Source organism: Dasypus novemcinctus, chromosome 4 (genome assembly GCF_030445035.2).
Source record: "Dasypus novemcinctus isolate mDasNov1 chromosome 4, mDasNov1.1.hap2, whole genome shotgun sequence".
Lineage (NCBI taxonomy): Eukaryota > Metazoa > Chordata > Mammalia > Cingulata > Dasypodidae > Dasypus > Dasypus novemcinctus.
In genome coordinates, this window is record NC_080676.1 from 28,875,279 (window position 1) to 28,899,904 (window position 24,626).

At 37.6% G+C, this 24,626-nt stretch overlaps 1 protein-coding gene across 3 annotated transcripts in view; it reads left to right on the plus strand.

Moving 5' to 3' along the window:
* Positions 1-10,976, plus strand: part of MLF1 (myeloid leukemia factor 1) — a 37,191-nt gene extending 26,215 nt beyond the window's left edge. Inside the window, exons 3-7 of one of the 3 annotated variants that reach the window (XM_004454411.5) lie at positions 3,525-3,608; positions 4,831-4,959; positions 7,396-7,555; positions 9,047-9,185; positions 10,677-10,976. In XM_004454411.5, coding sequence (XP_004454468.1) covers positions 3,525-3,608; positions 4,831-4,959; positions 7,396-7,555; positions 9,047-9,185; positions 10,677-10,782 — 618 coding nt within the window. In that variant the 3' untranslated portion in view covers positions 10,783-10,976. Of the gene's footprint in view, positions 1-3,524; positions 3,609-4,830; positions 4,960-7,395; positions 7,556-9,046; positions 9,186-9,918; positions 10,000-10,676 lie in introns of those variants that run through there. The other 2 variants (XM_071214586.1, XM_012523648.4) reach the window with 2 other exon arrangements.
* Positions 10,977-24,626: the final 13,650 nt, after the last annotated feature.

A 24,626-nucleotide genomic window follows, 5' to 3' on the forward strand; every position in this document is an offset into this window, starting at 1 on the left:
GTGTGGGGAGAGAAATCAATCAATCTGAAAAAAAGGGAAATGACTTAATTGTAAATTTATTTAACTAGGTACCTTGTAACAGCATGTGATGATAGTGCCAGAGTCTATCTAAAATCTCTTCTTCCTTTACAGTAAAAAGAAATAAAAATAGGAATTCCATTGATTGGTTCTTGTATATCTTCTTACGTGTATCCAACACACTTTGGAGATTATTGTTCTATATATAATTTATAACTATGTATTGTCTGATGTCATACATATATATATTTTTAAAGATTTACTTATTTATTTCTCTCTCCTTTCCCCTCCCCCAGTTGTCTGCTCTCTGTGTCCATTCACTGTGTGTTCTTCTGTGACTGCTTCCATCCTTATCAGTGGCACCAGGAATTGGTGTTTCTTTTTGTTGTGTCATCTTGTTGTCATTTGCCATGCCATTTTTTGCCTGAAAGGCAAAAAAGCACCAAACCGTAGATAGATGTGTACAGCATTTGGAAAGGCCCTGATTGGTTACTGGGGAAGCCAGCTTGCTCATGTTTCATTTCCTTGCCCACACACAAATATGGCTACTCTGCAATCAGCTTTTCTCCCACTCTTTCTTTGAGCTTTGATTTTGTGTTCTGTGATGCTAGTTTCTAACACACCTAAAGGCATTCTGTAGAATAACAGAGAATAGCTATGTGGAAGGAATTTTGTATCTACAAAATTTTTTTTATTCCTTTGTGCTAGAATTGAACCATTTATCTCCAGAGTTTGACATATAATTTGGCCTTCATGACCATGGTTTAGTAGGACAAATGATGAAGGGAAAAACATAAGACAGAAATATCAGTTAAATGATCAGGAAGTCCAGCGTGCCGTGGAGGGAGAGAAGATGGGGGAGATCAGTTAAGGAAGGTTTCCAAGTAGGAGTTAGATAGGAAAATCAGGAAGGGGAAAGGAGGAGTGTTCAATAAGAAGAAGCAGTATGTGCAAAGGCCTAGAGGCTTGAGAGTCCAGGGATGTTTAGGATCATTTGATCTTACTGTGTGAGTTGGGGAGTAGATATAGGTAAGGATGGTGGGATAACCAGGAATGTCTCTAAGTTCCTGGAATTAAAGAGTAAACTGTGGATATTATCTTAAGACCAGGGGAAACTGTGGATATTATCTTAAGACCAGGGGAAACAGTTGATGTATTTTCATCAGAGTGGTAGCAAAGTCAGATTTTCATTTTTGAAAGATCACTGTACCTGCAAAGGGCTAAAAGATTAAAAGGGAACACCACGCAAGCAGGAATATCAGGAGGCTATTGAAGCATTCTGGATATGTTATTGATAGATTCTGCTTGGGTAGTGGCAGTAGTGGTAAGGAAATAGTAACTCATTTGAGAGAGATTAAAGGGATGAATGGATATGACTTGTTGATTAATTGGATGGAGAGAGCAAATAAAGAGAAGGGAAGTATAACCCCTATTCTTCTGGCATGACTAATTCGATGGGAATGTCACTGAAAGAAAAAAGCATTGATGCCCTTTAGGTGTGAGGGTAGGGGTGGGCAAATGATCATTTCAGTTTTGGGTGTTTTGCATTTGAGTTGTCTATAGTTTATTCAGGTGGAATTATCTGGCAAACAGTTGGACCTATAGGTTTGAGCTAGAGATAATTTATAGAGTGGGAAGACAGAGACAATAAACAAATAATTTCAGATAGTTGAAGTTGCTCAGACAGAGACAAAGCAGCGTAATGATACAGAGGTGGGGGAAAGGGGACAACAGTGTGTGAAGTCAGGGTTTGTTTAGACAGAGTGGCTAGGAAAAGCCTTTCCAAGGAAGCACTACTTGAATGATGAGAAGGACCCAGCTATACTAGTAATAAGAGTCAGGAAAAAGTATTGTAGGCAGAAAGAGCATGTGTACAAAGTTCCTGAGGCCAGAGATCCCACTGAATCTGTAGTCCAATTTGTACCCCTACTTATTTGGTATTCCAAGCACCCTAGAACAAGTGCAGATACAGCTTTTGATGGCCTATTTGTGTTTTCCTCCTCTTCTTCTTCTTGCTTGGGCTAGCCCTTCCATCTCTCAGGAGTTGTGTGCCTTTACATAGGCCCTGATCCTCAACCTAGTGTTGAAACAAAATATTCAGATTATTTCCTGAGTTGTGTAGACTCGCTGAAGTGCAGATTAATTCTACTTCAGTCCTTTTTTATCAGTTCTATCAGTGAATTGTAAAGTTGTATCAGTAGCTCCTAAATGTGTCTTTATTTTTCTCCGCTATATTAAGTACAGGTTCTAGAGAAGGACTTGGTTTTCCCATCTATTGCCCATTGCTCCTAGCAACCCAGTAAATGACAGAGAGACAAACAGGCCTTTGAGAACTCTTTGAGGCCCAGCTTGGCACACAGCAAAAGAAACTCCAAAGGAGCTGAAATACTAGCATTAAACCAGTGTCTTACAAGATTGAGAAGATTCCTGCTTAGGTGGAAGAGTTCTTTAAACCACACTACCTTCTGTTTTGTAATAGACTAATTGGGTGAGACTCTAGACTGTGTGCTTTTCTTTTACTTTCTGGTGAGTGTTCCAGTGATAGAACCTAGTGGATTAGGGTTTCTCAGCCTCGGCAGTACGGACATTTTGAACTGGATAATTCATTGTTGTGGGAGGCTTTCCTGTGCATTTTAGAGTATTCAGCAGCATCTCTGGCTTCTATCCACTAGATGCTAGTCATATACTCCCTCAATTGTGACAACCCAAAATGTGTAGTTATTGCCAGATGTCCCTTGGGGGTCAAAATCATTCCTGATTTAGAACCTCTGTTCTAGAGGATTCCTTAACTATTCTCTAAAAGAGCATACCTCATGTTTCAAGGGTGTGCCTTACTGAGCCATTGGTGGTAGACAGCAAATTGAAGTCCTATCAATAAAGTAGATTGGCCTCTAACATCTGGCCCTGCTGTGATGAGAGGAGGGCTGGCTATTGGATGGAAAGCTTCTGTCAGCCATGTGGTACTGGTGTAGGTGGCAATGGTATCTTATACCCAAGTTTTATTTATTTGTGTGGTGATGGGGTATTGAGAAAGGAAGGGGGGAAGAATGAAAAATTTGAAGGCTGTTCTGTGCTAGAGCTGTCCCAGCCTAGAAAACACCACTTAGTATTTAAATACAACCAAATTTGTTCTGAGAAAGCTAATGCATGACCTATACATGTATGTATATTTATAAGTAGTTGTATGTATTTACATATGTATATATGTGGGTGAATATAAATGTGTATATGCATATATACATTCATTTTTCATTCATCTAGTTATAGTGTTGCAACCCTCTGATCATGTTTATGTTGGCTGTTTGGGCTTTTGTGTGTGTTTCAGTTTTTTCTTTAACAAATCACTTTCCTTGTACAGTCCTTAGATTGTTTACCTAGTTGGTTACTTCATGAGGTCCCACTGCAGGAATCTGGCCAAAAAAAATGTTTCAGCTGTTTTGGGAAAATTGATTTGTTTCTTTTGTGTTGTACTTATAGTTAATAACACACTTCCTAATATCCTGTAGCGTACAGATGTCAGCCCTTTTCAGGCAATGGACCGAATGATGTTAAATATGCGAAACAGTATGCAGGAATTACAAAGAAACTTTGTAAGTACTAAAAGCAAATTGATGACAACATTGCTTTCAGCTATTAGTCTACCCTCTATTATAGTGGCTTTTCAAACTTTTCACAGTGGTTAAAAAATATATATTGGAGCAGATATAGTTCAAGTGGTTGAGCACCTGCTTCCCATGTACAAGGTCCTGGCTTCAATCCCTGGTATGTCCTTTTCGAAAAAAGAAGAAGAAAAAAAACATATTTCACATCCTGACCACTTTATAAATGTACCTGAAACAAATTCATGAAAAAATAATCATACTGTAATAGTATGTGCTATTTTCTGTTTTATTTCATGCTTTTTAAAAACATATTTGTCCACAATCCACTTAATTTATTTCATAATCTACAGTTTGAAAAATAGCATTGGCTAATTTTCAAAAAATTTTTAAATTCAACGTCAGAAGCAATTTTTCACAAAAAGCCAGTGTTTTAAATTTTCTCAAAAGTCAGTTTTAAATGAACATTTTCTAGAAATTTTCGGTACTTGTATTTATTTAAAATTTGCCTACCTAAAAAAAAAGTATTTGAAGCATTTAGGAAATTAAGTTTTGGTGTTTTTTTAAAAAATCTGAAAACTTAGAAATCTTAAGAGGGATATTTAGGCACTGGAGTAGATCCCTACAGTCCAAATACTATGAACTACTTCTACTAATACTTCTTCCTTTCTACTCATAGTATTAACGTCAAAAATCAACAATAACTTGATTCTGTCTAAAGGGGGGGACCCATATCATTTAATTATCCAGTTTGGATTTTATGGACAATTTCAGAATGCCCAAATCTAGGGCATTATTAATAATTCAGTAATATAATAATCTACATGAGGTAGGAAACTTTTTGGTGTATGGCTTAATTGACTCAACACTGAAAAAATTGCCCACAGTGGTCTACCACTGACTTATTACATAAGAATTATGTATGTCACAGCACACCATTTGTATTTATATTTAAGTAAAGGCACAAAGGCCCAAAGACTTGCAGGTGTCTGAGTGAATATTTTATTGCTGTTCTTCATAAGGAAAATGGAGATTGGTAACTAAAATGGGAAGGAGGTTAGAACCTTCCTGGGGTGCCATTTTAATATGCCATGCTAATAGTATGGTATCCTTAGTAGAACTTCTAGCTAATTTTGTTATTTAATTCTTCTGGTACTAATTCTTCATATTTGACTATACTCTCTGAATTTACAATGAATATATTTATCTCTAGGGTCAGCTTTCAATGGATCCAAATGGGCATTCGTTTTGTTCTTCCTCAGTTATGACCTATTCCAAAGTAGGAGATGAACCACCAAAGGTTTTCCAGGCCTCATCTCAAACCCGTACAGCTCCTGGAGGAGTAAGTATTTTTTTTAAGCATTCTTAGACCTTTATAAAGTTGAAGAATGACTTAATCATTATGATTTAATAATTAAAACGTGATCTGATCCCATAGGGGAAGGCCACATGTCACTGAAATGCATTAAGGCTCAATTGTATTTACTTAGTTTATGGCATTTTTTGGTCCCTCCCCCATGTGTGTCATTTTTCATGAACATATCTTTTGGCATTTTTTTAACTTTACATGCTGACAAAATAGACACTAAAAAAAGTCTGTTTCATGAAATAAATATCTACTTTTAGTTTAAGTAAACGATTTTTTAAAATAATGAAATATTTCAAGCATAAATATTCCTGCCACTCAGTTTAGTCAGATTATAACATTTTGTAGTTTGCTTCAAGTTGTCTTTGTTCTAAGAAAAAACATTGCAGATGCCATTAAAGCTTTCATCGTACTTGTCCCAATACCTTTTCCCTATCCCTCCTGTTTAAGTCTGCTAGGCTACCAAAATGGAATATACCAGATATGAGTTAGCTTTTAACAATGGGAATTTATTAGTTTACAAGCTTTCAGGCATCTACTGGGCTCCTCTGAGTTTTGTTGCTTTCAGCTTCTGGCTTCTGTGGCTCGCTCATTCTCTCCGTCTGAATTTCATTATTTTAAAGGAATCCAGTATGAGGATTAAGACCCACCCTGGGCCATGCCTTATTTAAGTAACCTAATCAAAAGGCCCTGTTTATAATAGGTTTGTACCCACACAAATGGATTAGCTTTAAGAACATGATTCTGGGGTCCATATAGCATCAAACCATCATACTTCTCTTCCCAGAGGTAACCACTCCTAAATACGGAGTTCAGCAATTCCGTATTTCTTTTTCTAATTTTGTTACATATGTATGCAGCATTAACAATACAATAAATTATTTTTCAGGTTTCTAAACTTTATGTATGTGGTGTCATGTTTTATGTGTCTCTACAACTTGCCCTTGCTCAGTATTATTTTTCTGAGATTTGTTCAAGTTGATATGTGAAGGCTTGGTTTCTTTATTTTAACTTCTATATGGTATTCCAATATATGAATATACCACAATTTTTAATCCATTTTCCTATTAACAGATATTTAATGATTTTCAGTATTTTACTTATACATGTCTTCTACATCTTTATACATATCTTCTTGTGCAAAAGTGAGAATTCCTCTAGGGTCTAGGAATGGTATTGCTGCATTGTAGGACATGTATACTTTAATCTTTACCTAAAAGTTGCCAAATTAATATTCATGGTGATTGAAACATTTCTCCACATCCTTTTCAGTTATAGGTCCAAGATTTATATTTGCCAATAATAATGGATGTGAAGCAATTCATTTTTTAGTTCTTAAATATAACATATACCTTTCCATGATGCCCTTGCCTTAGTTCAGCTAATTCATCTCAGACATTTAAATTTTAACTTGCTATAAGTGACATAAAGTCTTAAATGTAAACAGAATATGATCATAGATGTCCCACGATAAATCATGTTAATAATCTTTGGTGATCATAAATATTTTAATAAGACTACCATAGAGTTAATAGGTTAGAGCTAAGAGTCAAGCCTATCAACATGACTGCTGAATAATGAATTGCCCTTACTTATAGGAGTGTCAGCATGAACTTCCTTCTGTTACACTGACAAGGATAGTGATTCAGGCACTAAGTTTTAAATTAAAAAAGTTATTCTTTGTTTTAATATTTGATTACAATGTGGAAAAAGGTTAAATTGTATTTGGTCTGGGAAGCGGATTTGGCCCAACGGATGGGGCGTCCGCCTACCACATGGAAGGTCCAAGGTTCAAACCCAGGGCCTCTTGACCCGTGTGATGAGCTGGCCCATGCGCAGTGCTGATGCGCTCAAGGAGTGCCCTGCCACGCATGGGTGTCCCCCATGTAGGGGAGCCCCATGCAACAAGGAGTGCACCCCGGCAAAAGGAGAGCCACCCAGCACGAGAAAGTGCAGCCTGCCCAGAAATGGCGCCACACAGAGAGAGCTGACGCAGCAAGGTAACGCAACAAAGAGAAACACAGGTTCCGGGGGCCGCTGACAAAAATACAAGTGGACACAGAGGAACACACAGCGAAACACACAGCAAATAGACACAGAGAGCAGACAACTGGGGGGGAGGGGAGGAGAAAAATTAAAAATTTTTTTTTTATCTATTAAAAAAAAATTGTATTTGGTTCTATTTGTCCAAGAGATTTTAATTTTAATCGAATACACATTATTGCAGTTTTACTGCAAGTCAGTTGTGAAACTTAATACCCATTATTTTTAGAATAGTAGATCCTGGGCCTCACCTCCACAAGTAAACAGGCCCTCATGACTTTGAAATTATATCCATACTGTTTATATTTATACTAAATTAGATAAAGTATTTAAATTATAGCTAAATTTTTATTTTCTTTATTTTTACAGATAAAGGAAACTAGGAGAGCATTGAGAGATTCTGACCGTGGACTAGAAAAAATGGCTGTTGGTCATCATATCCATGATCGAGCTCATGTTATTAAAAAATCAAAGAACAGCAGAACTGGAGATGAAGAGGTCAATCAAGAGTTCATCAATATGAATGAAAGTAAGGTTATCACAAAAATAGTATTCTTTTTCTTAAAATAGGAGTTAATATTTTTTGTAGAAACATTTCAAAAGATATACTTCTGAGTTCATTTATGAATAATAATAGGTGTAGAGAATACCTTGTCAAGATAATAAAATGTTGATTTTATCAGTTCAAAATAGATCTTTTTTATTTGTAGTGTTTTTTTTCTTGGTGAATTTTAGCATTTATTTTCCATATTTTATACTTGGAAAATGGAATCTTCCATCGTTATTTATTAAAACTTGATAAGCAAAACAAGTTGTTAAATATTTTTTCTGGTTATCAAAGCAGTACATTTATAAAGTATAAAATTTATAAAGAAAAGAAAAACCATCCATTATCCCAACCTAAAATAACTATAAATGTTATAGTGAATTTCTTCCTGATAATTTTTTTCTTCCTGATACTTTAAAAAAATTAGTATTTTACTATCTTATATAGTTTTATATTGTTTAGGTCACCATTGTAATGATAGTCATGTTATTTTTCAAAAACATGATTCTTAATGGCTTATGAATAGGCCAATCATTAAGCGATTCCATATTGTTGCATACTTTATAGAGACTTTAATTTCTGATATATGTTAGGTAATGCATTATATATGTATCAAGTAGATCTTGCCATTTTCTAGATTTTTTATTCATTCTTCAGTGCATTTAAATCTTTCCAGTGTTGTAATTTTTCTCATATATATAAGTTTTTAAATTGTATTTATATCCTGATTCACAAAGTATTTTGAATAACAGTGTTTTATCAGGGTTAAGGGTTTGAAAATTATTGTTAAAAATTCTCTTATGTTTGGAGTTTGATAAAATTTATCCTGTGCAATAAGATAGAAGCCACAACACCCTAACCTTTTTAAAATTTAAACCTTTATAATTTTATCATATTTAAATATATATAGAGTACTTTACAATAATTAAGATTTTGAAGGTAAATTTAGTCAAGGTAAGAACAAGTACAGTTATCTGTTGTTTCCTATTATGGAAGTCAGATTACCCACTTCATAACAAAAGTTAACCATCTATTTGAGAAACCTCTTCTAGGAAACAGAGGACAGAAATTATAGGCAAATTGAGATAAGAAGATAGTAAACAGCAAGTGTAATCCACAGAGGGAGTGTCAAAGTCCAGGTACACAGAAACAGCATGGTCACTGTGAGATGACTCAGGAATAAAGGTTATAAGTCAGCGTAATTGGGTCAAGGGGTCCATTGTGTAGAATAATAAGATAGCCAAGCAGGTAAGTGAGAAAACTGTAAATAACCAAATCATCATAAGAGTAGGAGAGGAACAAACAGGAAAGGAAATGGTGCCCTGAGTCAAAATATCTTTATATTTATAGAAATTTCCTGCCTCCTCTATCTTGAGATTAGACTGATGAGAACACCAGTCTAGGATGAATTGAATGGGAAGCAAGGCAGTTACTGAGAGTTACTTATTTCCTTTATTTTGATATTTAATATAGGTGATGCTCATGCTTTTGATGATGAGTGGCAACATGAGATTTTGAAGTACAGACCAGGGGGACGAGGGCACAATCTAGAAAACACTAGAATGCGAAGTGTTGGTCATGAAAATTCAGGATTCCGTGAAATTAAAAGAAGGTAAAAATTACTTCTAAAATAATTTTTTTTTTTAATTAGAAGAAAAGTTTTGTAATTTGACCTCTTACCAGGAAAGCTTTTATGAACATCCAAGTTGTTTGTTTGCACAATATGTTTTGTGGAAGATATAATTTTACATTAAATCTGAGTATTCTACACAAATATAAAGTTTCTAAAAACCAATACTATTTTAGCATTGTATTATTAATACCTCATTAGCAAACTAGTGCGCCCATGGCTAATCAGGCTAAAATCCTCTAAGGAAAAATGATATATAACAATGTAATTATTTTTGTGAAACATTTTAATTTGGATATAGATGGAACCATACATTTCATACCAGGTAGATATTTGAGTATAGGAGAATGATAAAGGATAAGGGGAGTATTTGGAAGACTTATCTTCCCTAACAAGTAGAAATGCACATTTAATGGTAAGTGATTTTTAGACACTTGTATAAAATATAACAATATGTGAAAGATCATGTGTTTAATTTTGTAAAAATTTTGTGAAAACTTAAGCATCCTTTGAAATTACCTTTTGAAATAACTGAAAAATAAGTGTGCTGAAAAACCACAGATAAAAGTTACAGATATTTTTTTATGCATTTAGTACATATCTGGAGATTAGGTTCTGTAGGGAAAAAATTGAAAACAATACCTAATTTCTATTGCAATTACACTAGAGAGAGAGAGAGAGCCTCACCAGGCCTTAAAACAGAAATCTGTTCTAGGCCATAAGAGAGTGGAGAATTGCTGCAGAAGGTGGAAAGCTTCACAGAACCAGCGGTGGACAAAATGGGTATCAAGTAAAGAAGCCTTATTGCAGAATTTCAAGTGCTAGCATTTTTCCGTTTAAAATATTTTAGAAATATAGAACCCTTTTCCTAATATCTCCTATAGAATGGCTTGAAAACTTACTCCCATATTAATTTTAGATATTTTTCTCACTTTGAAAAGTTTATTGACTAAAAGCTAACAGTGTTGCATTCAAACATGAAATCTGGGTCCCAGTTAGAGAAAGCAAGCTCTTTATGGATGATTTGTAAATCTGTGGCCATAAGAGTGGCATTTTCTCTAAACCAGCACTGTCCGATAGAATTTTCTGAAATAACTTTCTGCAATGATGAAAATGTTCTATAACTGCAGTGTACAGTGTGGCAGCCACTAGCTACATGGCTGTTGTAGCTCACTGAAATGAGATTCAGCTGGTACAACTGAGGAACTGAAGTTTTTATTTTATTTTAATTAAATTTAAATAATGCGGCTAGTGCCTACCATATTTGAAGGCATGGCTTAAACCATAAATGGTAAACAGCTGTTGTTCTCTTAATTATTTGTGAAACAGTCTGCCTTATATTTTTCAAAGCTATTGAGGAATTTTTAAGAAAATTGTACTTAAGCTACAGTGATTTTAAACATGTTTATATTGACTTGCAAACCATTGACCATTTTAAAAATGGTATTTAATGTTCATGTGTATATTCTTCAGGGAGAAAGCTCATCAAAGTCCAGCCATTGAAAATGGAAGAAGATCAAATGTTTTTGTGGACAAACTCAACATCAAAGGATCTCCTGTCAAAATGAGCAAAAAATAAATCAGCATGCATTTGATTTGTTTAGTTTGGGTTGTTTGAAAAGAGAAAGTAATGGTGCTGGGTTAATACACATAAGACCAATATCTTGTTTTTAAATCAATACTGTACTTTGCAACTTTCTTCTGGTATCTGAATGTTCTTGGAAGTGCTAGCTTTATATCGTCTCTGCTGTAGGAATAAATTTTTTATTTCAACAGTGTGAATAAATTATTTTGTAAAATTCTTTAAACACTATTTTTAAAGCTCAGATGCGGATTTTGCTTTCCCAATTGTTTTCCTTTTATACTTCATCTCAGATTTTATAATGTATTAGGTATCCAGCTTGCTTAAAACTTATAAAAAAGGAAAATAAAACTATGCCAGTGTTATTTTATGAGAACTTAGGTATTATTTTATTGAAGGACATAAAGAATAGTAGTTCATTTTCAAAGAAAAATGTTTTAAATTGCTAACGTACCTGACTTTTCTTGGTACAATGTCTTTATAAAGTGGATGTACTCCTTTTGTTCTATATTACATTCTTAACATTCATCAAACTTTACATTGACCTTTCTCTTCAACATCTTAAGGTGGCATATTGCTGTTCTCCTTTCCCACAAACAGGTTAATCTGTCTCCAGGGTTAACATTCTACAGCTGGAGTGTCCTTAGAGAAACTCTGCTTGACCTTTTTGTGACATTTAGAAAAATGCATTTGGTATCTACAAATGTGAGTGATGGATTATCTCAAAATTTGTTAGACGGTGATTTATATTTTTGAGTAAGGTGCTTAGTAATTCAATTGTAACCTTTTAATTACACCACTTAAAAATTCACCTGTACCTTCTTTATTCTGGAATTCAAGTCTTCTGTTTTTTATTAAAGTTAGGTATGAAGTTTATAAGACTAAGCATGTTTAAGAAAATATTTTTATCGAGGAAAAAGAAAAAATGCACACTACCAATCTGTAATAATAATTGTTTCCCTTTTTTAAATTTAGAAGTAAAATCATGTGACTATGTTTATACTCTCTCATTTTTTATATTGCTGATCATTTCACTAGTCCATAAGTTTAAGTATTATTTCCATAGATTTTAGTTGTATTTACTGGGAGGAATAGGGAGAAATATGTCTACTCCATCTTGTGCAATACCAGAAATTTCTTCTGTCAAAGTCTATTTTAATGTTATTAGATATATAAATTTAAAAGTGACTTATCTTTTTGGTGAATTGAATCTTTTATCATTATGTAGTTTCCCTTTATCTTTATTAATACTTTTGGCATAAATGTTTTATTATAACATACTCCAGCTTACTTTATGGCTAGTATTTATTTATTTTCCTTATCCTCTAAGTTTGAAACTTTTAATGTCTTTTGGGGTATGTCTTTTTGAGTATGTCTTTTAGAAATGGCATACAGTTAATATTTTTTTTTAATGTTAACTGAAATCTTTAGTCTTAACTGGAGAATTTAATCTACTTAACTTTTTTGATTACTTATATCAAAAAAATAAATTTTTAAATTTATTTCTCACATTTTCTATTTATTTTACCTTTTCTTTTTGTACCCTTCCTGCCTTATTTTGGATTGTATTTTTCATTTGCCCATTTCAGAGTAATTGTTTTGACTCATTACTGAGCACAGTCATCAGTCATTTATCTTGTACCCTAAGAACACAAGGACCTTAGAAGATTTTAATTCTGGTCACCCTCTTGTAGTTTATATCTGTTGTTCATTATTTTAGTTCTAGCAGGCTTTTCCAACAGATTTTTAAAAGTAGAATTTTTTTTTACAGTTAGCAAATTATCTAGAAAGCAATTTCATAGACCTGAACACATGGTCTTTACAGACACTTTAAATAGATTAAAAAGTACATAACTTTAAAATACCCTGTAATAGGGGAAACGGACTTGGCCCAGTGGTTAGGGCGTCCGTCTACCACATGGGAGGTCCGCGGTTCAAACCCCGGGCCTCCTTGACCCGTGTGGAGCTGGCGCATGCGCAGTGCTGATGCGGGCAAGGAGTGCCCTGCCACGCAGGGGTGTCCCCCGCGTAGGGGAGCCCCACGCGCAAGGAGTGCGCCCGTAAGGAGAGCCGCCCAGTGCAAAAAAAGAAAGTGCAGCCTGCCCAGGAATGGCGCCGCCCACACTTCCCATGCCGCTGACGACAACAGAAGCGGATAAAGAAACAAAACGCAGCAAATAGACACAGAGAACAGACAACGGGGGGAATTAAATAAATTAAAAAATAAAAAAATAAAATACCCTATAATAGATCACACTGAAAAGAAAAAAGTATTTCTGGGGGGAAAAATTGTCGAAGACTGTTATCGAAAACTTCCAGGAGTGAAAACAAAAGGCAGTTCAATGAAAGTAACATTAATGTACAGATGGATAAAGCTTTAAAAAAAAAGCCCAGCACGTAAAATAATTCATTAGCTCATAAAAGGAGGGAAATAGAATATTTATTTTAAAAATACCCAACATGCTATATATGCATGTCTGTTGTCTTAAATAGTTTCATTTGTAGACTAACTCAGTATTAAACACCTAGCTTAGAGCTGTTGCAAACCCAAATATTCCTCAAGGGCTATGGACATTAAATCCTTTTTTTTAATTTTACAAAGATAGAACTTTTTTTTTTTTTTAGAGCTTACTTTTAAGAAACAGACCTTTTCTTAGTAATTCAGTCTCATCTTGCTTCAACAGAATCAGTGTATTTCCAAAAACTGAAACTTTCTGCTTTTATTTATTTATTTAAAGATTTATTTATTTATTTCTCTCCCCTTCCCCTCCACCCCGGTTGTCTGTTCTCTGTGTCTGTTTGCTGCGTCGTCTTTGTCCGCTTCTGTTGTTGTCAGCGGCATGGGAATCTGTGTTTCTTTTTGTTGCATCATCTTGTGTCAGCTCTCCGTGTGTGCGGCACCATTCCTGGGCAGGCTGCACTTTCTTTCACGCTGGGCAGCTCTCCTTACGGGGTGCACTCCTAGCGTGTGAGGCTCCCCTATGTGGGGGACACCCCTGTGTGGCAGGGCACTACTTGCGTGCATCAGGCCATGGGCCAGCTCCACATGGGTCAAGGAGGCCCGGGGTTTGAACTTCGGACCTCCCATGTGGTAGAAGGATGCCCTAACCACTGGGCCAAGTCCACTGCCTGCTTTTATTTTTAAAATGATCAACCTTACTATGTGATTACATTCATTGTAGAAAAATTGAAAGATACAGAAAAATATGAAGATAAAAATTACCCATTATCTCTCCCCTAAAACAACAAAAGATTTGTGTGTTTCCTTCTACTCTTGTTGAATGGAAACAGAATTAATACTATAAGACGTATATCCTGATTTTCACTTCACGTTATTGAGTGAGCATTTTTTGAAAACAGTAAATACCTTTTGAAATAATGAGCTTCAGTTTCATTGGTTGCATCAAAGTAATCATAGCTGTCCCATAATTTGCCTCCAAATGTTAGGTACTCAGATTGTTTTAAATTTTTGCAATTCTAAGTAACGTGATGAATAGTTTTCTTTATATATATCTACTTTTATGCATCTCTGATCATTTCTTTGAGACACCTTTTTGGGAGTGGAGTTAAACTTAAAGTGTATGGGCATTTTTAAGCCTCTTGATAGGTTTTACTTGTACCATTTTGTAGTCACACCATAAATAGTCTCAAGTGTCTGTTTATTCATCTATCTTGTCCAAAGTAAATTGGATTTTATGCCCACTCTTTATTATTATAGATTTAATAGGAGTTAAATAGTATTTCCTCATTTTAATTTTGAATTTTATTTCTTCTAATAATTAATTAGAAGTATGACACTTTTTTCACATTTATTGCTTATTTGCTTTTCCACGCCCATGTATTATAGGAGCTCTAAATATGCATTTCTTGCATTATCCCAGGTTCTTCCTAAATGAGAAAGGAGCATGAAACTGCATGTATTATTTATGTTCTTTGAAGTTAAGCAGGAGTTCCCAAAGTGACTGGCATGGAAGTCTTTTCTGCTTGGGCAGACATATTATATTAATGTCTTGGTAGCGAAACAAAATGGGGCCATATTCTCAGGTTATGGAGAGTTTCTGACCATTCCATGGACCCCATCTTTGATATGATTGTGAAGAGGAAACTTTTCTATCAGAGTCTTCAGGACTCCGCCTATCAAAACCATATCCTCATCCTTCTAGCAGTCATAACCTGTGGCCATGGGTTTGCTGGTGTAACAAATTCTAGTATCCTTAGCAAGAACCATCTCTGGAATGTCATATAGACATCTGCCACTTCAATATGGAACAATTGTGACCATTGTCCCCGTTGACTGAGAATAGAATCCTAGCTTCTGTAAGAACCTCTTTAATTTGGTGGCAGTATGGCTTCAAATATGACACACCCCTCTGGCACAGGAATGACTTCCATCATAGATTGAAAGCCTTCTGGTGGTCCTGTCAACGAATTAAACAATAAGCGCATCACTAGGCTGAATTACAAGCCTTAGTCATAATACGTATAGAACCCTTTTTCAAAGTTCAACTGTTTGCCTGGGTGGAAGCCACAAGACTTTGTTGACTACAGGAAGTTTAATGATGCAGGGCCCCAGCTATTCCCTTCTGAAGTCCATCTCCACTTTTGCTTCAAGACCAGGCTTCCCACAAGCTATTTCCAGCCAGTGCTTGAGAACTGCAGGCCTGTGCCTGGGAGTGACTCCTCTAACAGCTGACTTTGGCTCAAGAACTCCCAGATGGCTTTCCCCAAACTGTAGACTGCGCAACTATCTTAGGTCACTTCCACCAAACCGCCTTTTGAGATCAAACTACCATGGTGGTCTGACAGGTTTTTCAGTGTTAATGTAACTCCCACTTCACTTTTTTTGAGAGATGTTTTTTCAATAAAATCCCTAACTGGGAAGCGGCTGTGGCTCTATCAGTTGGGCTCCCACCTACCATATGGGAGGCCCTGGGTTCACGTCCTGGGGCCTCCTTGTGAAGGCAGGCTCACCCACGTGCTGTGGAGAGCCACCTGCCTGGGTGCCAAGGAGAGCTGACTCAGCAAGGTGAAGCAAGAAAAAGGGAGACGAGTAAAAACACAGAAGAGAGCGTGCCGTGAATGGACACAGCAGACAACAAGCAAGCCATAAGGAGGGGGTGGGAAATAAAAATAAATACACCGAAGAATGCACAGCAAATGGACACAGAGAGCAGACAGCAAGCAAGCCGCAAGGGGGGGGTGGAATAGAAAAAAAAAAATCCCTAACCAAAATTTAAACCTCTTGGCATCCGCTTCTCAGAGGACCAGCCTAATGCGCCTCAGTAGTTGACTGATGAGGCATGAGATATACTTCCCATGCATGACAAGGACATTTTAAAAATTTCCCCACAAATTAAGTCTACTGTATAGCGTATCCATGTTTTTTTTTTTCAGTTCTTTAGTTGAGATCATCCAGGCCTGTTCAACCAGTTACTTCAATGTAGGGTCATGGTGGTAGTATCTAAGGCTGTCTGTGTAGAAGGAAGTGGCAGGGTCTTCTCCATGCACATGGAGGTTGGCACTTGGCAGGAGGCTGTAGTAGGCAGGTGCCCAGCTGCTTGAGTCACATCTGCTTCCCCTATAATGATCTTAAAGGGTTTATTAATTTATCCCTTTCATAAATTGTATAAGATGACAAAATATGGTAATTTTTTAAAAAGATTTATATCTCTCCCCTTCCCTCCCTTTGTCTGCTCTGTGTCCATTCACTGTGTGTTCTTCTGCGTCCACTTGTATTATCAGGCGGCACTGGGAAACTTTTGTTGCATCATCTTGTTGCATCAGCTCTCCATGTGTGCAGTGCCATTCCTGGGCAGACTGTGCTTTTTTCATGCTGGGCGGTTCTCCTTGCAGGGTGCGCTCCTTACACATGGGGCTCCCCTGTGAGGGGGTGCCCCTGCATGGCACGGCACTCCTTGCGCGTGACAGCACTGTGCTTGGGCCAGCTCACCACATGGGTCAGGAGTCCCTAGGTATAGAATCCTGGACCCTCCATATGGTATGTGGATGCTCATCAGTTGAGCCACATCTGCTTCCCTACAAAATGGTATTTAATTAAATAGTAATGTCATTTGAAAGGATTTGGATTATAAAATTATAATAATACAAATTATAGAGAATGTGTTAACTAATTTTTCATAACCTTGGTTAAGTTTCAAGACCTCAGAAAATGTTGACTTATCTTTGGATAATTGGACCATTTCTAATTAAAAAACAATATATATACATGAAAAGATGTTCAATATCGTTAGCCATCAGGGAAGTACAAATGAAAACTACAAGATACCACCTTATACCTATTAGAATGGCTACTAATAAAAAAAAAGCAAAAGCAGAAAATAGCAAGTGCTGATGAGTAGGTGGAAAAACTAGAACCTTCATATATTGTTGGTGGAAATGTAAAAGGGTACATCCACTGCGGAAACAGTTTGGCAATTCTTCAGTAAGTTAAAATTAACATCTAACCCAGAATCTCACTTCTGGATATACACCCAAAAAAATTAAAAGCAGGAACATGAACAGATACTTGTACATCAATATTCATAGCGGCATTATTCACAATTGCCAAAAGATGGAAGCAATCCAAGTGTCCATCAACACAAATGGATAAAACGTGGTATGGGGAAACGGACTTTGGCCCAGTGGTTAGGGCGTCCGTCTACCATATGCGAGGTCCGCGGTTCAAACCCCGGACCTCCTTGACCCGTGTGGAGCTGGCCCATGCGCAGTGCTGATGCGCGCAAGGAGTGCCGTGCCACGCAAGGGTGTCCCCCGCGTGGGGGAGCCCCACGCGCATGGAGTGCGCCCGTGAGGAAAGCCGCCCAGCGTGAAAAGAAAGAGCAGCCTGCCCAGGAATGGCGCTGCCCACACTTCCCGTGCCGCTGACAACAACAGAAGCGGACAAAGAAACAAGACGCAGCAAACAGACACCAAGAACAGACAACCAGGGGAGGGGGGGAAATTAAATAAATAAATAAATCTTTAAAAAAAAAACAAAAAAAAACGTGGTATGCACATACATGGACTATTATACAGTCACAAAAACAAATGAAGTTCTGATAAATGTGACCACGGATGAAACCTGACGATACCATGTTGAGTAAAATAAGCCAGACAGAAAAAGACAAATATTGTATGACTTCACTGAAAAGAAATAGAATATGCAAATTCACTCAAATTAGAATATTAGGGGCTGAATAGAGGTAGGATATGGACAGTTAATGCTCAGTTGTTACAGAGTTTCTATTTGGAGTGATGGAAGAGTTTTGGTAATAGATGATGGTGATGGTAGCAGAAGATTGTGAATGAATTTTATAACACTGAAAGTGGCTGAAATGATTGATTTTAGGTGGTATATATTTGACCTGAATAGCACTGTGCAACACAAAGAGTGAAGCCTAATGTAAACTATGGGCTAGTGTTAGTAAAATAATAGTACATCTGTTGTAACAAAGGTACCATATTAATACAAAATGTTAACGGAAAACGGGGGGGTGCAGTATGGGGACTATACTTTCTGCATGATTTTTCTATAAACCAATTAGTCTAATTTAAAAAGTGATTCACAACCTTGGACACTAAAGATAGTTTAATTTACTTCTATCTTGTACATTCTAAAATGACTGAATTAACTGAATATGCAAAAGCTTCGGATAAGATGTTCTATATGTATTATTTTGTTATCTTAAAATTTATGAAGGGAATCTAAACTACTCATAAAAATTAGACAATTTTTTTTTTGTTTCTAGTTTTTATTTGGGGAAAACAAAAATTTGGTTAAAGTGATTAGTAAAAATAATTAAGAATATACTGGTATAATTACAGAAATATATGAATATTTATGTATATGTATGTAAGTATACAAATACAAGATAATGAATATGGCTTTTTACTTAAGGAAATTATTTAGCTCAAAATGGCAAGGTTAGTGTAATAGATATGCTTATATTTAATATGCTAAATAAGATGAATTGTATCTTAAAGTAAAAAATCTTAACTTTTATCCATTTACATTATGTATTTACTTTGAATTTTTAAAAAAGATATTTAGATTACATATATGTTACATAGAGAGTATAAGGGATTCCCATATGCCCTGCTCCCCACATTGCACACATTTACCCATATTAACAACATCCTTCATTAGTGTGGTGCATTCATCGCAACTGATGAACAATTTTGGAGCATTGCCACTAAACATGGATTATAGTTTACATTGTAGTTCACACTCTCCCCCACACAATTCTGTAGATTAGGTAAGATATATAATGGCCTGTATCTGTCGTTGCAATGTCATTCAGGACAATTCCCAAGTCTTGGAAACACCCCCATATTACACCTTTTTTCCCTCTCCCTGACTTCAGAACCTCCAGTGGCCACTGCCTCCATATCAGTGATATCATTTCTTCCATTGCTGGAATCACAATAAGTCTATAGTAGAATATCAGTAAGTCCACCCGGTCTGTAGTTCATTCCCCGATCCTTAGGATTCTGGGATGGTGATGCCCACTCCAATTGAGAGGGGGCTTCAGTCCTATCCGGCTGATGGATGGGACTCTCTTGCCTGCAGCTCTAGACTCTCGCTTCCTTGGTATCATGGTTGTCCATCATCACCTCTGTATTAGCCAGCCAAAGGAGTGCTGATGCAAAATACCAGAAATTGGTTGTTTTTTATAAAGGGTATTTATTTGGGGTAGGAGCTTACAGATACCAGGCCATAAAGTATAAGTTTCTTCCCTCACCAAAGTCTATTTGAAGCAAGATGGCTGCTGATGTCTGTTGAGGATTCAGGTTTCCTGGGTTCCTATGTTCCTGGGGCTTGCTTTTCTCTAGGTTCAAGGTTTCTTTCTTCCTGGGGATGGCTTCTCTTTCCTCTGTGAGCTTATTTCCCAGGCCTCCAGCTTAAGTCTTCGGCATCAAACTCCAACATCAAATCTCCAACATTAAAAGCCCTCAACTCTGTTCTTCGCCATGCCTTTTATCTGTGAGTCTCCAACCACCAAGGGGTGGGACAAAATGCCCTAATCATAACTCAATCATGCTCAGGTACAGATCAGATTACAAGCATAATCCAATATTTCTTTTTGGAATTAATCAATTATATCAAACTGCTACACTCCATCCTCTGAATTCCAAAGTCATTACAATATCCAAAAAAACCTTAAATCAGTTACAATGCAAATACTAAATTATATCATAATCAATTTAAAGAAATCCAGTTTGTCTTGGGGCAAAGCCCTGTTTGCTATAGACATCTGCAACTTACAAAACAATTTATCTGTTTCTAAAACACAAATCGACAGACATAGGATAAACATTTTCATTACAATAAGGAGAAATTGGGAGGGAAACATGAGTCACAGGTGCTCTACAGTTCAGTAAAGCTGCAGGGCATCCTCCATTTGCTTTCAGTCTGAGAGTCATTCTTAAGATGATAGTTTCTTCTCCTTGGGGCCATATGGGGACCCAGCCTTTCCATATGCTTGTCCAATGATCATTTCCTTGATTCCATCCTCATCAAGAATCTGGTTTTCGACCAAGCTCCAGACCTCTCCCCCGAAGAGTGTTGGGGTGATTGCCACACCTTACCCAATATTTGGGTTAGATTCTTTACTCCCCTAGTACAGTGATGTGAAGACAATATTCCCCCTAACCTTTGGCATACAGGCTCAACCCCCTCAGAGCAACGAGTTGACCACCTGGCCTTCCCTAACCTTTGGAGGACAGGTCCATCCACTCAGGCCTGTGGGGTGCCGGCCTTAACCGCCCTAATCCTTGGGGAATGTGTTCCACCCACTCTGTACCCTGTGGTGGCAAAACTCTCCCAGAATATCAGACGGGAACATCCACCCTTTTCAGCTGGTGGGGGAAACTCACCCTCTCTGTACACATAGGTGGGGTTCCTCTCTTGGCCCAAGGTGAAGTCTTAATTCCAGATCTCAGCTTCCATGGTTTTCCTCTTAAAGCTGTTTCTCCTTCAATCTCTCCTTTCCGTGTCCTTTTTATTCCAGGCTGACAGTGCATTTGTTCATATAGCTCTCCCAAAAAGTCTTTTGGATTAGCATGCAGGACACAGATGTCCGAGCCATCAGACAGCAAGGCTTTCCACAAGTCTTTCCTAGATAACTGCATCTTCAATCTTGATTTACCAGTTCCAAGTTAAGTCCTCCCCTGGAGCACTTTCATCTGGGGGCCTGATTTCCAGAGACTTGGAATTTTCAGAATCAGTTTGTTTTCTTTGTGCACAACAATTCAGTTCTCAGCGTATCTTGCTCATCTAGCATTTTACTATAAGCTGCAAGCAGAAGCCAAGATGCATTCTCCTGGTTTATTCTGGAAATTTCTTTAGCTACATGCTCAGGCTCGCTATTTTCAAATTCTGCCTTCCATAAAATACCAGGAGTTAATCTTGCTAAGTTCTCTGCAACTTTAAAACACGGATTGCATTTCCTCCAGTTTCCAGTAATAGTTTTTCTTTTCTTTTTTTTTTTTTACTTTTTTAAAAATAAAACTTTTTAAAGTTAATAGACCACATAGAACATTACATTAAAAGAACATAAGAGGTTACCATATAACCTACACCCCACTCCCCCACCCCATCATTTTTGTAAATTGTATTTTTTTAAAGTTACATACATCACAAAAAAAGGTTACATTATATAAAACATAAGAGATTCCAGTATACCCCCTCATTTCCCCACCCCACTCCTCCCACACCAACAACTTCCCCCATCATTGTGGCACACTCATTGCACTCAGCAAACACATTTTGGAGCACTGCTGCACCACACGGGTAATAGTTTACTCTGTACTTCACACTCTTCCCCTGTACATTCAGTGAGTTACGGCAGGATATATAATGTCCAGCATCTGACCCTGCAATATCATTTAGGACAACTCCAAAGGCCCAAAAATGTCCCCTCATCACGTCTCTTTTTCCTCACTCCCCACCCTCAGCAACTACTGTGGTCACTTTCTCCCTATCAATGATACAATTTCTTCTATTAGTATCCACAAAAGTTTTGTAGTAGAATAACAGTAAGCCAACTCTAATCCATATTTTATTCCTCCATTCTGTGGGCCCTGGGATGGTGATATCCACTCCACCTCTATATTGAGAGGGAGCTTAGATTCCACGGGGATGATGGATGCAATTCTCCTGCTTGCAGTTGTAGGCACTCTCAGTACCCTGGTGTAGTGATTGATCATCTTCATCTCCCTGTTAGCTGACCTGCATAAGTCCAATGAACCAGAGAGTAGGAGCTGCAACTCTGCTGAGGCTCACATCTGAGTCCAACTCCATCACCCTCAGGGACACAAATTCCAAAGTAGGGCCCACTGGCATGGTGCTGAGCTCCAGAGCTATCTGCCATGACCATATCCCTATGGGTCTCCATAGCCCTCTGGAGAACCAATACCCGGGTTTTTTTTTTTTTTTTCCACTTTAGCTGTTTCTGGGGTCCTCTTGAGGAGTGCATAAGTGTGACCCCTCTGATGACCTCCTGACTCTTTTTTGAAGACTCTTAGCCATATAAACTCTTTTGACTTTGCCATTTCCCCTTTTTATTCAAGGTCAAAAAGCAGTTTTTATCACATGATCCTACATGTGGGCTGATATATTCTGCTGGTCTAAGTTGACCCTTTTATTCAAGGTCTTTTTCTATTTACATCACCAGCTGGTGCTTGCTAGTAATCCTTTGGCACAAGGGAGGCTCATCCCCGGGAGTCATGCCCCATGCTGGGGGGAATGTAATGCATTTACTGAGTTTGGCTTAGAGAATGGCCACATTTGAGCAACATGGAGGTTCTCAGGAGGTAACTCTTAGGCACCCTGCACCTCTAGGCCTAGTGCCTATTTCAGGCACACAGACTCATAAGTATAGTCATCAGTATCAAGGGATCATTGTTGGAAAATCCTTCTTTGTTGGTCTTTGCCATTGCACTTGGGGGTTGGTTGCTGTTCCTTTGGGGAACGTGGTAGAGCTCCCCTGGCTAGGAACTCAGCACTCCTTCAGTTGCCATTTGTAACTGCTATCTAAATTTTTTTTGTCCCCTGTATACATGCTCTGGAGAACTCCCTCTTAACCATGTGCCCCCCATCAATAACACCCCACACCAATGTTCCTCCCCTGCCATAACTGAACCTCTCTGTGGTCCAAAACTTCTTCAACAATGAAGCCTAATATACTGCCAAATTCAATTAATTGGAAAATGAAATATAGTGATGAGTTTAAAGATTAAAAGTATACATACTAATTTGGAAATACTAAGATAAAGTAAAAATAAATTGGTGTATTAATAAAAATGAACAATATTACAAAGATTTGTTTTTAATGTTTTGCCTTTCATCACTGTAATAGGTGTTGCCCTGTACGTACAGTAGCAAGGCACTTTCTTTCATTTCTTCCTCAGGGTCTACATCCATCCCTTTAAAAAAATTTTTTTTCTAATTTTTAATTTTCTCTTCAAAAAAGTTTTAGATCATAGTAACTCACATATACAAAATAGGGGACTGTGGGAAGCTGCCTCTGGCACAGGTGCTGTATTGGCCATCTTGTTGCTAAGCGCTATTTTTAGATACTAACCCAATTAAGTTTCTATTCTTACGCCACTCCCCGGGGCTCCAATTAGGCATTCCCTAAAGAGCACAAAAGTCTTTCCTCGGACATTGCCAAATAACCATCTGCAGGTGCGTGTGGCACGAGAATCAAAATCTAGTTAACCAATCATTTACTGACACATGCGTTGTCAGTATGTACCACCTCATTCATCCCTGGCTATAAGAACCCCTGACTGACCCTCAATAAATGAGGCTTGATCAGAATCTTGTCTTGCCTCCATTCTTTGTGTCTCTTGTCCCTTTTTCATTCCCACTCCCTCCCTCAGGTCTCGGTTCGACTGATCCACGGGTTGGGTCAAGTGGTGCCCGAACAGGGACCTGAGTACAAGGGATCCATTGAGGAACACCGATCGAGGAACTGGCCAGTTCACAAGAAAAGAGAATGCAAGAAGAGAGAATCAGGAGGACGTCATGAGGGAACCTGCCTCACGGTCGAGGCCTCGGTAAGTGATCGGCGATCATGGGGCAAGAAATGAGCCAGCATGAGACATTTGTAGAAGGTCTCCAAGAGGCATTAAAGACACGAGGAGTAAAGGTGGAAACTGATGATGAATCTTCTAATATAGAATTGGGTGAATCTGAGGAGGAGACAGTAAAGTCTCAACCTCCGCCATACATTCCCTATCCCGCAGCCCCACCTATAGTTATGCCGGTAGTTGACCCAAGGAAGGAGTTATTAGAAAAAATAGAGAAACTAAAAGAACAAATCCAGTTAGAGGAAGAGCACCAAGAACTTATATCCCAATTAGAAAAGCTGAAAACAGGAAAAGCAGAAAGTGAAACTAAAAATATAGAGCCCAGGGCCAAGCCACCCGTGGGAGGAGCAGCGTTAAGGAACCCCCAGACTTCTAATCCTTTAACTACCTTAAGTGAACCTAAGGTTTTCCTGTAACGGAAACCACAGATGACCAGAATCAGGCCTGGAGACACCATAGCAGCTTTGACTTTAAACTCATTAAGGAAATTAAAACCGTGGTTGCCCAATATGGAGCTACCACTCCCTACACCCTAGCTATTGTAGAATCCATTGCTGAAAATTGGCTCACCCCCATCGATTTGCACACTATTGCCCATGCTACTTTGTCTGGAGGGGATTATTTGTTATGGAAATCAGAGTATGTTGAGCTTTGCAAAGATACTGCCAGGCGCAATAGCAAGCGGGCAACGGGTGGATCCTAGATATGCTAATAGGAGAAGGAAATTATGCTTCCAACGAAACCCA